The sequence below is a fragment of the Halichoeres trimaculatus genome, unplaced genomic scaffold, assembly GCF_033239565.1.
Source record: "Halichoeres trimaculatus isolate MK-OKI-2021-1 unplaced genomic scaffold, fHalTri1.1 fHalTri1_scaffold_11, whole genome shotgun sequence".
NCBI classification, from domain to species: Eukaryota; Metazoa; Chordata; class Actinopteri; order Labriformes; family Labridae; genus Halichoeres; species Halichoeres trimaculatus.
In genome coordinates, this window is record NW_027437189.1 from 21252799 (window position 1) to 21263618 (window position 10820).

A 10820-nucleotide genomic window follows, 5' to 3' on the forward strand; every position below is an offset into this window, starting at 1 on the left:
GTCACCTTTATCCATGCTTTCTGTGCCCAGAGCTCGGAGGTGGAGGAGGAGGAGGAGGGGAATGGGGGAGACCTGGGACTCCTGACAGGCTGAACTGATTTCCTGTGCAGGGTCATGCCCAGGACAGGCTTGGAGGACAAGGGTTTGGGACTGCGGGGAGCACGGTCATGGTATGGACAACAAGTCAGTGATATTTTTTCAACTTATTTTGACTGCTTTCCGAAATTGTACACATCCCAACCCGGGGTTTGTCCTAGTTTTAACCAAAGTGCTGGTGCATGATGCTCTATTTTCTTTAATGTGGCTGAAATGTGAACGTCTATTCCAACCTTTCGATAGGCTTTTTAGTGCATGTATGAATGGACCCCTTCAAGTCTAATTAAGCAAGCCACAGCACTCAGACCTCTACATAGAAGACTTTGATTCCACTGTGAATAACATACCTATAATCCCTTACATCTTAATGCAGGACTCGTATAAACAGTGTTACCTGCTGCAGCTCTGAGATCGCAGCACAGACGTTCTTCCTTTTGCCCACGTCTCTGGAATGCATTTTCTCTGCTGGGTTCCTGAATTGAAGAGAGCACTGCTGCCTCAGGCTGAAGAGGACATGCTTGTCACGAGATTTTGAAAACATATCCCCCCTGTGTGTGCATCTTGAAGCTTCCTTAACAGAGTTATGAGCTTTTTAATGGTGCTCAGACAGACAGTTTGACAAATGCTTGCCGCTACACCTAGGCTGAAGTTTATGGAGATGAATAATCACTGTAGCGTGTGTGGGGTGAAAGGCAGCTCTGTGGTGTGATTTATATGACAGCGTCGTCTTTGAGCCTCAGTGCTGAACAGACCCAAACATGTTAATCTAAGTCATGTTACACATAAATGTCATTAGACCTTATATCTGAGGTCACTAATCATTTTTAATTTGAAGAAGTTTCTTCTCTGCCATGCAGGCAAAAATATCTTTGCAATTTGTGTCCACATGAAAGCTGGAATTTCCATTTAGCACATGGCTGTAATTTTATGAGTCTCTCTATAAAGGGAGGAATGTAGTATTTTTTTTTATATTACAGTATGAATACCAGTGTCAGCCAGTTGGTCTATAACAGTTGTGAGGATTCACACTATTTTTTATCCAGTCACAAATGCAAGCTAGTCTTTGAACAAATCTGGCCAGTGTTTGAGCAAACTTGGAGCCAATGCCCTCTCATCTCCACATTTCTTCTTTTTGCACATTTGGATCTCTAATGTGTTGTGTGGATACCATGATGTTTCAGAGTCAGAAATGGGATCAAATGGGGCTTGCGAAGCTTCTCAGCCCAAATGGATTTAATGTTTACACACTTGTCCATCAGCTGAGCAGTTTGCGGCCTCAGGTATCCGGAGAGATGGCGAGATGTCCTCAAACCCAGCGGTAACGCGTCTGAACCTGGTAAGTGCACCGTGTTTAGACGGGGTTTGTTCAGATCAGAGATAACATGTCAGTTTCAGTGCCTTTAATCTCATTGCTGCTGAGTCTGACTCTGAGGAAAATCTGGCTTTTTTGTGCAGCATGGTAAAGATGAAAAATTTAACTTGTGTCTTTGCTGTGGAGAAAACATTTTTAAATATTTTTTTAATGTAGCATTTTATATTTTAATTAACTCTGTAAAAATGTTTGTCATGTGAAAGAAATTAAAAACCCCAGAAAAAGTTTAGTAACATAAAGCTGTATTTCAGTGCAGGCAGGGGGGTGGTACGGCCTTTAAAACTGATGTTTGCTGTTTTCATTATTTCAACATTACACTCAGTCCATCCATAGGAAACATGTGACACAGTTTAAAACTAGAGGACAAGGAAAGTGCAGTTACTTTATGAGCAGGCCAAGCAGGTGTGTCAGACTTGACATATCAGTAATGTAGAGTATTTTGTTTTTAATCAGTGGTAGGTGATTATTACTAACAGCCTTATGAGCCTGTCACTGGCTGTCTTTGATTTCATTTTACTCTCAAATTTGCAATTCTATTATTTTGTGCTTACCAAGGCAGTGCATGCGGTGATATATTTAGTTGAAAAACGTGAATCTAAATGTTAGCCTCTTTATCCTCGAATGCTATATGTTAGCTCTTAACCGCAGTAAGATAAAGAAAAAAATGGGCCTGTCTATGGAGCATTTTTTAATATTTACACTCGGCATGCCGTTTTTGCCGACAACTATTACTTTAAATCCAACTGTTCAAAAACAAAAGCAGCGAAAAAAACTTGTATGCTCAGGTTCAACCGTTTCTACAATATCGAACACATAACAGCGAAAAATATTATTTTTCTCTCGGTTCTTTTGAGTTGATGTTCACCCCTTTCCATTCTGATTTTTCTTCGCTTTATAATTTCAACACAGTAAAAAAATCCTGTTTTGTCTTGCATTTTATTTTATAGTACAAATGAGTGAAAAACAGACATGCATTTACTCTAACTTGTAGTTTTAGTTAATGGATGTCTTATTTTTCTAGTGGCTGCGGCTGAGGAGTTGCACGAGTTACGTCATATTGTCAAATAACATTTGAATAATGTATCCCTACCAAAGAGGAAAAAAACAAAACAAAACAAAAAATATAAAATAGCTTAAACGTTTTATTGTTTATACAGGAGTGTCAGAAAAGTACAAGGGCGCAAACCTTCGTCTTAGAGTTGCGTGTCCACTCGGTAGAATTTATAGAAACAAAATCAGGTTAATATTGTTGTGAAGCAGCCACGTCATATAAAGATGGTAAAAAAATAAAATACACTACAGAAAAAATTGAGAGTACAAAAAACTTTATTTCGGTGCGTCTTTCTGTTCGTGTTTTTTGGGGTGAATTGCCGTGGATCCCGCTGTCAGCTTCTCCTGTCCTGCCTGATTTGCTGATTAGGACCCTAACAATATATGAAATAGGAATTAAATGGTTAATTGGAGGGACAGAAACCACACGTGATTGAATTTTTGGCGGATTATATCAGACTGCTGGATGCTGTAACACACACCACGCACACACTTACGCCACACACACACACACACACACACACACACACACACACACACACACACACACACACACACACACACACACACACACACACACACAGTCCTTTCCCGGTTTCACGGGTCTTTGTTTCTGATCTGTTAAATCCCACCCACTTGACATGAACACAGAAGAGAAAAAAAAAGTCTCTCACTCAGGCGTCCACTCTTTCAGCGCGCAGTCGCTGTCGTCTGAACTGCCAGTGGATCCGGAAAGATGGACACAGACGGTTGCTTGCCTTACTCTTCGCAGAGCAGCAGAAGGACGCCGGAGACCTCTCCGGGGCTGGAGCACCGCGGCTCCGGCTCCTTTCTCTCCTGCGATGAGCTGCAGAAACCTTCGCACCTTCCTCCTCCTCCTCCTCTCCCTCACCGCCTCGGTCTGCGGGGAGATCTGTACGCCGCCGCTATGGGGAGGTTTGGAGATGCCACAGCGGACTTTACGCACGGCGCAGCCCCGGCCAACCCTCCCGCTTCCCCGACTAAACACAGCAAGTTCATGGAGAGTATAAACCAGGATCAGAAGGGAACAACGATCTCTGGCAAGCCCTCATTTTACGAAAACAATTCAGAGGGTGAGTTGACTGAATGTATTTCCTGCAAAAAGAATTTAAAACTTTTATCAATGCATCTTCTTGATCTCCCCAGTTTAACATATTTCACTGAGCGCCAGCTCTCATCAGTGCGCCATTACATGAGAGTCAATTTGAGACTAAAAGGCATGACTAAAAGTTGATTTAGTGAAAATATGAAAGGCAAACTAAAGATCATAAAGAAATGTTTTTATCTTAAAATTTGTTAAACTTTTATTCCGTACTAATACAGCCAGATGGAAGTAAAATATTCCCTAAACGCATATGCACAACAAATAGAAAGTTGGGTTAGGATTCTGCTTTTTTCCGTAAAAAATAGTGAATATATGATTAATCAATATGTTATTTTACCAGATTTTATTCTAAATAAATAAATCAATTATTCAATTATTTTGCAAAGGCTAAGCGCTTAGATTACAGATAAAAATAAAACATAAGCATTTAACTATTGACCTTTTTTTTCTCAGCGCAATTCAGCTGAATAACATAAATCCTTTCCCAGTTTTTGGATCTTTGCGTATTAGTCAGTTTTTTGTATGCTGTATGTTGCATAAAGTCTTTATTACAGGTAATGATTTCTATTGGCTGTGCCGATGAAAGCCCTGTTGTGATAAAAACGTCAACAACTTTTTCTTCATTTGACAGTCCTTGATGTATAGCTTGGGAGGTTAAAGGTCAGCCTGACAGCAAGTTGGGTGTGCCATTAGGCGACCCATCAGCCAACACTCTGCTCTGTACTTATGCATTTTAAAGCAGATGCTGTTTTAAATAAATCTCCCTTACTACAAATTTTGAAATGTTAAAATGCATGGGAATTTACTTTTGCCCAAAGTCCTGCGTTAGAACAGTAAGATATTCAGGCCTGTGAGGATGTCCGTCTTGGAAAGAAAAGCATTAGTTGTGTACATTGAACCAAAGCCTGGAGAAATGATGTGGTGTTTCACTTTTTGTTTATTGGTGTTGATGATTGTGAAAAGCAGCAGAGGATATGAACACTGATAAGGTCTTTGTGATATCTGTGTCCAGAATAATATACAGCAGTTCGATTCATGTCACTGCCAGAGAAAGCCAAAAGACTCTTTAAAAAAAAAAATCAGTTTGGATTGTGAAATCAGCTGAGCGGGCTGAAAGTGAACTTTTGTTGCTTTTCTTTGTAATTTTGTTTAAAGACATGAATGTTCCTGTCACAAACACACACACACACACACACACACACACACACACACACACACACACACACACACACACACACACACACACACACCATTTTACAAACATGTGTACATGTATGTTGGGAACTGTTCAGTGTTCTTACGTTTTCTTTCATTAATTTGTCAGAAAATTACTTTTAGTACATCAGCCCTGCATGCACTTAAATGTGTGCGCTCGTGTGTGTGTGTATGTGTGTGTGTGTGTCCAATCTTTATTTGCTTTTGTAAGTTGAGTTTGTGTACCTTCAAAGGGAAGCACGGCTTCCTGTTTTGTCTACAGCTTGAGAACGGTTCATTGATTGTTGCTGCATTTATACCAAATGTAGTCATCTTCACACTTAAAGGCTTTTCTTAAATTTGCAGTGTTGCAAATGTAGTTCTCTTTTTTACTGAGAGCACTTATTTCAGCTGTTTAGTTTAAAATTACCATAATATAATTGGTTTATTATCAGTTGCTAATATCTGTAACAGAAGCTTCTTTGTGTTTTTAAAAGTAGAAATCAAAACACTGTTGACATGTCTCAACAGTACAGTATATTGCGGATGCTGAATATACAATATATATTACAACATCTAATGGCAAATCCTTTATAATATAATTGAAATATTTGTATTTCATAAGCATTTTAATTACAAAAACACAACCAATGAACAATACATACAAACATATATTATTTTTCTTTAAAGTATGCTTTTAAAATTATTATGAATGAGTTAAAAAAATAATAATAATAATAATAATTTTAAGAGCATAAATATTAAATCCATTTAAGAAACAGGGTTAAAGTAGATAGTTGTGGTACAGAATAAAAATTGAAATATGGTGAGGAAGGTGCCTGGGAAAAAAAAGGAAATTCTTACCACCTGCATTTCAGGGTAATAAAGTTGATCCCTAGACTCACAGCATGATATTCCTATCTGTGCGTTTTGAATTTATTCTCTACTCCCCTTCCCTGCATTACACATATATCTCTGGTTACATAGAGATGGAGGCAGAGCGGATGTGGCTGCTTGACATGGTAAAAGCTACACAATGTCCCGCGGCCCCAGTTTGCAGTCTTAACAGAGAATATTTTCAGCATGATCTGCGGTAAGAGTTGGGATCTAATGGACACAAGGAAATTAATGTTGCAATGAAAAGTGCTCTCTGTTGGGCCCCCATATTGAATTAGTAGGATAGCAGAGTAATGTCTGCACTGCCCCCAGTGAATGAGTGCCTGCAGAAAGACGTAGAGTGATTTTGTTTGGGCGCTCAGGGCTAAACTTAATGAAAATGGACAACAACATCCAAACACCGCAGGAGGGAACAGCCCTTTCCACGGTCTGTTAACAGGAAGGAAAATAGTGCTTTCACATTTCCCATCACTGCTGAGTGTAAAGGGCAGACTGTGTAATAATGGGAACATTCGTGTGCCTTCTCAAATGGGGATTTGTCATCAAATTCAGCATTGTTGTTATGCATATAGCACAAAATTAAAGTTAGTTATCTCATAGTTTTTTACATCAAAAACAAGTCCAGACTTTTTGTGGGGACCTAGCAAAAACTTTCTTTAATTACTCTCAGTTTTGATATTTTAACAAGGATGTTGCTTTTACAACCAACTGGCAAAAAAATGCTTTGTCTGTTTGGGAAGCCACCCTTAGCCTCTCCAAATAAAACTAATGAAATCTTTTTTTCTCATTACCTTCTGGATTAAAAACCAAGCCAACTCAGAGACTTAACTGTATTATTATGGGCTGTGTGAGTGAATTCAATTAAAACTCTGTTTGGTTTAATAACTGTTGTTTGTTGTTTTTCTCAGGCGTCTCAGTTTTAAAACTCCTATGGCAGATGAATTTGGGGAATTAAATTAAGAGGCACATTAACCAAGCACGAGATTAATTACTCACAGTGATAAGTCGTAAACAAAATGTTTGATGTGATATTCAGATAATTACGTTTTAGAGCAGTTAGTTAAATAAAAGTGTTTGGTGTTGTAAAAACACAGGGTTCCAGGTGAGATGATCATCGTTAAAAGGCTGTGGTTAAACATTCAGTCTTTTTCAGCGGTGTCACACTGAGGGATGTGATTCACGACTGACCTTTTCCATGTTAATTTTTTTGTTTTGCAACCGTCTTGTTTTAGGACTGTCTGTGGGCTAAATTTCTGCATTCTTATTAATTTTTCATCTATCAGTCAGTATGCATTCTCATCTGTTACTTGTAAAATAGTGTTAATGTGTTTTTGATGTTTGTCTCTGCCCTGTCAAAACTTTAAATGCTGTATAAATTTACCAAATTAAATTAATCTGGCATAAAAAAAGAAGTTGTACTTATTCAGCCTGTATCTTATTTAATGCTTTGTGGATATTTGTGGATATACTTTTTAATATATTTGTATATATTTTTTCCAGGACTTGACAAGTTAAGCAAAAACTGTTAACAAAAATGAACAAGACAAAACAAACTACACAACATATTTAAAAATCAGGATTAAGGATTAAAATGAAAGACAATAAATATTTTTAATTTGATTATATGAATAATGTGAATCAAACATTGTTGAATGAATGAAAAACACAATAATTTAAAAACCCATAGAAATGCAACCCTAAACTCACCAAAGGTCATGCCTGTTCAAGTATTATAGCAGTTTTACATCTTGACAATGAACCCTCGCAGGTGTGTAGAGAATTAAAATATCTCAAATTTGTGTTTGCCTTTAATTCTTCCAATGTGACAAATTATTTTACTTTGCATGTTGAGATTTTAATGTTTTCTATCTTTTGCCGTCAGTCAGAGAGAAAGGAGCGCCCAAGACAATGGGCTATCCTGGCATTGGCACAGACTGCTGTGGAAAGCTGAAAGAGCCGGGCAGCGGTTCACACGGAGACTCCATCGCTGACTCCATTGACTTGTCGGGCAAAAACAAGAAACGACGCAACCGCACCACCTTTAGCACCTTTCAGCTGGAGGAGCTGGAGAAAGTGTTTCAGAAAACACACTACCCAGACGTGTACGCCAGGGAGCAGCTCGCCCTGAGGACTGAGCTCACTGAGGCGCGAGTTCAGGTGTGTTTCACACACAACTTTGATTTCATACTTAAAATCAATCTCTCCCCTGATCGTCTACCCTGTTACCCTTTTGGTTCTTTAAAGGTTTGGTTTCAGAACCGTAGAGCCAAGTGGAGGAAACGGGAACGCTATGGGAAGATCCAGGAGGTCCGCAACCACTTTGCTGCTACTTACGATATCTCTCTTCTCCCACGCCATGACACATATCAGGTCATCCACTGCAGATCTTCTATGATTTATATGTTAAAGTAGTCAGTACTGGTACTCCTGTTCTGATTCGCTTTCTTTGAAATTCAACCGTTGGTGTTCAAATAAAGTTTGTAGCATTGTGTTGTTTATTCCATTAAATTCCACATCTCTCCATGCTCCCCCTCCAGATGCAGAGCAACCTGTGGCCAGGAGCAGCTCCAGGAGGAGGCGGTGGTTCTGGTGCAGGCTGTGTCCTGGGTGCTGACTCTATCCCGTCGTCCTGCATGAGCCCATACCCCCACCCCCACAGCAATCTGCAGGGCTTCATGGGCATGCCCACATCCCCTGGCCACCACCACCACCACCATCCTCCTCACCATCCAGGCATCAACGGCCTCTACTCCCTCCACAGCTTCCCAGGAGGCCTCGGGCCCCCCTCCATTGAGGGGCCCGAAACTGAATACAAGCCAACGGGCTTGGTGGCACTTCGAATGAAAGCCAAAGAGCCGGGCAGCCTCCTCTCCTGGCCTACATGACCACAACAGTGCCAGCTCCCCACTATGCACTGACTGAGCCAAAGCATATTACATTCCCAATTCATAGGCAGTCTCTGAAGTACACACCCAGTTCAGCATTGACTCAAATATTCCTCCCAACAAATATGTAAACCACCTCAGAGACTTTTCCTTATTCAGAACATAATGTAATAAGAATTTAATTTGGGGCATCTTGAGAGCCTCTTGCACGAAGAACCCAGTGTATTGATAGAAACTTTATGTTTCTAGTTTCAGTCAGATATGAATGCTGAGACCAAAGAGGAAATCACTATTTAAGCATGTAAAAATTGTAATTATCATAATAATCATTGTTTTTTATGTCTGATGTGCTTTTCAGTGTGAGCAGTAATAAAGGCATCCATCTCAGTACAATGTTTCATTCAGCATGAAAGGAATACTTGGAAAGAGCTAATTATAGAACAAAAGCATGCACCCCAAGGTATCACCCCGTCCAGAAGGAACTAAATTAAAAATGACAATCCAAGGAAACTGAGCAGAAGTCTGTGCCATCATCTCCACTGTGATGTGGTTGTAAGAGAACAAAGTTCAACAATCTGGTCGCCATAAAGACAGATATCTGCTGTGCAGGAAGTGAGCTTGTTTGTAGTCTTGTTGTCTACAGAGAGACTTTACATGTGCAGCCTCCTGGAGGTGGCACCTCCTGCATTAGGGGCAAGCAGGAGGCTCATCAACATAATGATGATGATGAAGTAGAGCGCTGCAGAAAGGAACGCCTCTTTTATGTCTACCTGTAATACACCTATCTGCATATTAACATTCAGGGTCATGATGAATCAGACCGACTGGATTATGGGTTATAGTGTAATGGAAGAAATTGGGGTTACCATGGCCCAGTGCACACTGCGTTTGGTGATATTCATTGAAGACAGTCCTGCTGCCTTTAGCTTTTCTTTCTCATAATTTGATTCATTTTTTGGCTCAGAAGAAAATATCGTAAACATGTTGCTGTCTCATGTATACTAAATGCATTCCTAATAATTGTTTTCAGGAAGTTTCCTTGTTGTGCTTATCCCAAACAATTTACTTTATTGTCAAGGAAACACTGAATAGCATGGTACCATCCCATCTGGTGTAAATTACTAAACACCAACATATTCATGTCAGATGTGAAAACATTTCAATCTGTGTGCGAGTGAAAATGCAACTTGAATTGAGGGGGAAAAAAGAGAGTTCCAGTGGTGGACAAAGCCTTCTGAAGCTGCACTTACTCCCCAGGAGTGTACATGGCTTACGGGGGAATATATTGGCTCTCCTTCTGTGCTTGCTTCACCATGACAGCCATGCTGGAGCGTATTAAATGCCATTCCCTTCTAGTCTGTGCTCTGTGCCGGGGTTTTGTGTGAGTCGCTAACATGTGTTTCCAATAGAAGAATGCACAAACCCATCAGAAACACTTTCCACACCCACAGCTTCAAATTCCAGCCAGGCCCTGGGAGACAGCACCTCTTACTACAGTCACATACCCCCCCCCATTAAATCCCAGATTAAGAGGAGATAAGAAGAGCTGTCAGTGGGGATAAGGGATTGAGGTGATGGCCATCTTTAGGAAAGCTGAAGAAACAGCAGATGGTGGATCAGGGTTCAATTTCAGTATTTATTTTTTGAAAGACAGTGACAAATCAGATCTATTGGTCTATAATCTAAAGAGAAAAGTCAGTGGCTTAATGAATTCATGGGATGACTTTTACGAACTTTGAGGGTAATTACAATCAAGTAAGTCTTCTAAATAGAAGAAATAACAAAAAACACTTTGTACCACAGAGAACCAGAACCAATTACCCTCTCTTACAGAAGTTTACATACATCTTGGCTAAGTTGCTGTTCAAATTATAGTGGTTTGGTGCACGCTTTGATCCAAACAGACACAATATATCATGCTACAAAATAAATGAAAATGTTGAGTCAAGACTGTACAATGCAGGGGGTAGTTATTAACCAAGCATCACTCTTGTGCGTCAGGGTCAGACTGTCGCTGAAGTCTGGAAACGACTATGCCCCAAACCTCATTAATGAACAGAAAATATGATTGAATGCTCATTATGATCCGTAGAGCTGCCTGCTGGCCACTGCTCTGAGCTTTGATCTCAACAAGATTTATCTTGGCCTTGAAGTGCAGCTATTGTCACACACCCACATCCTTGTATTTGAAGCAGTAGTA

The 10820-nt window shown here is 39.9% G+C and overlaps 1 protein-coding gene across 1 annotated transcript; it reads left to right on the forward strand.

Annotated features, from left to right (window-relative positions):
- Window positions 1–1387: 1387 nt before the first annotated feature.
- alx3 (ALX homeobox 3) lies at window positions 1388–8917 on the forward strand. Its single transcript, XM_074682069.1, has 5 exons — window positions 1388–1432; window positions 3291–3612; window positions 7618–7892; window positions 7980–8105; window positions 8273–8917. The coding sequence occupies exons 1-5, from the start codon at window positions 1397–1399 to the stop codon at window positions 8618–8620; spliced, it is 1107 nt and encodes a 368-aa protein (XP_074538170.1). The 5' UTR covers window positions 1388–1396; the 3' UTR covers window positions 8621–8917.
- Window positions 8918–10820: the final 1903 nt, after the last annotated feature.

Bases quoted from the DNA above. Each gene is read 5' to 3' on its own strand.
- alx3 (XM_074682069.1), top strand. From the start codon at position 1,397: ATGTCCTCAAACCCAGCGGTAACGCGTCTGAACCTG. The intron at 1,433-3,290 runs GTAAGTGCACCG...TACTCTTCGCAG, and splicing joins CGGTAACGCGTCTGAACCTG to AGCAGCAGAAGGACGCCGGA. The intron at 7,893-7,979 runs GTGTGTTTCACA...GGTTCTTTAAAG, and splicing joins TCACTGAGGCGCGAGTTCAG to GTTTGGTTTCAGAACCGTAG.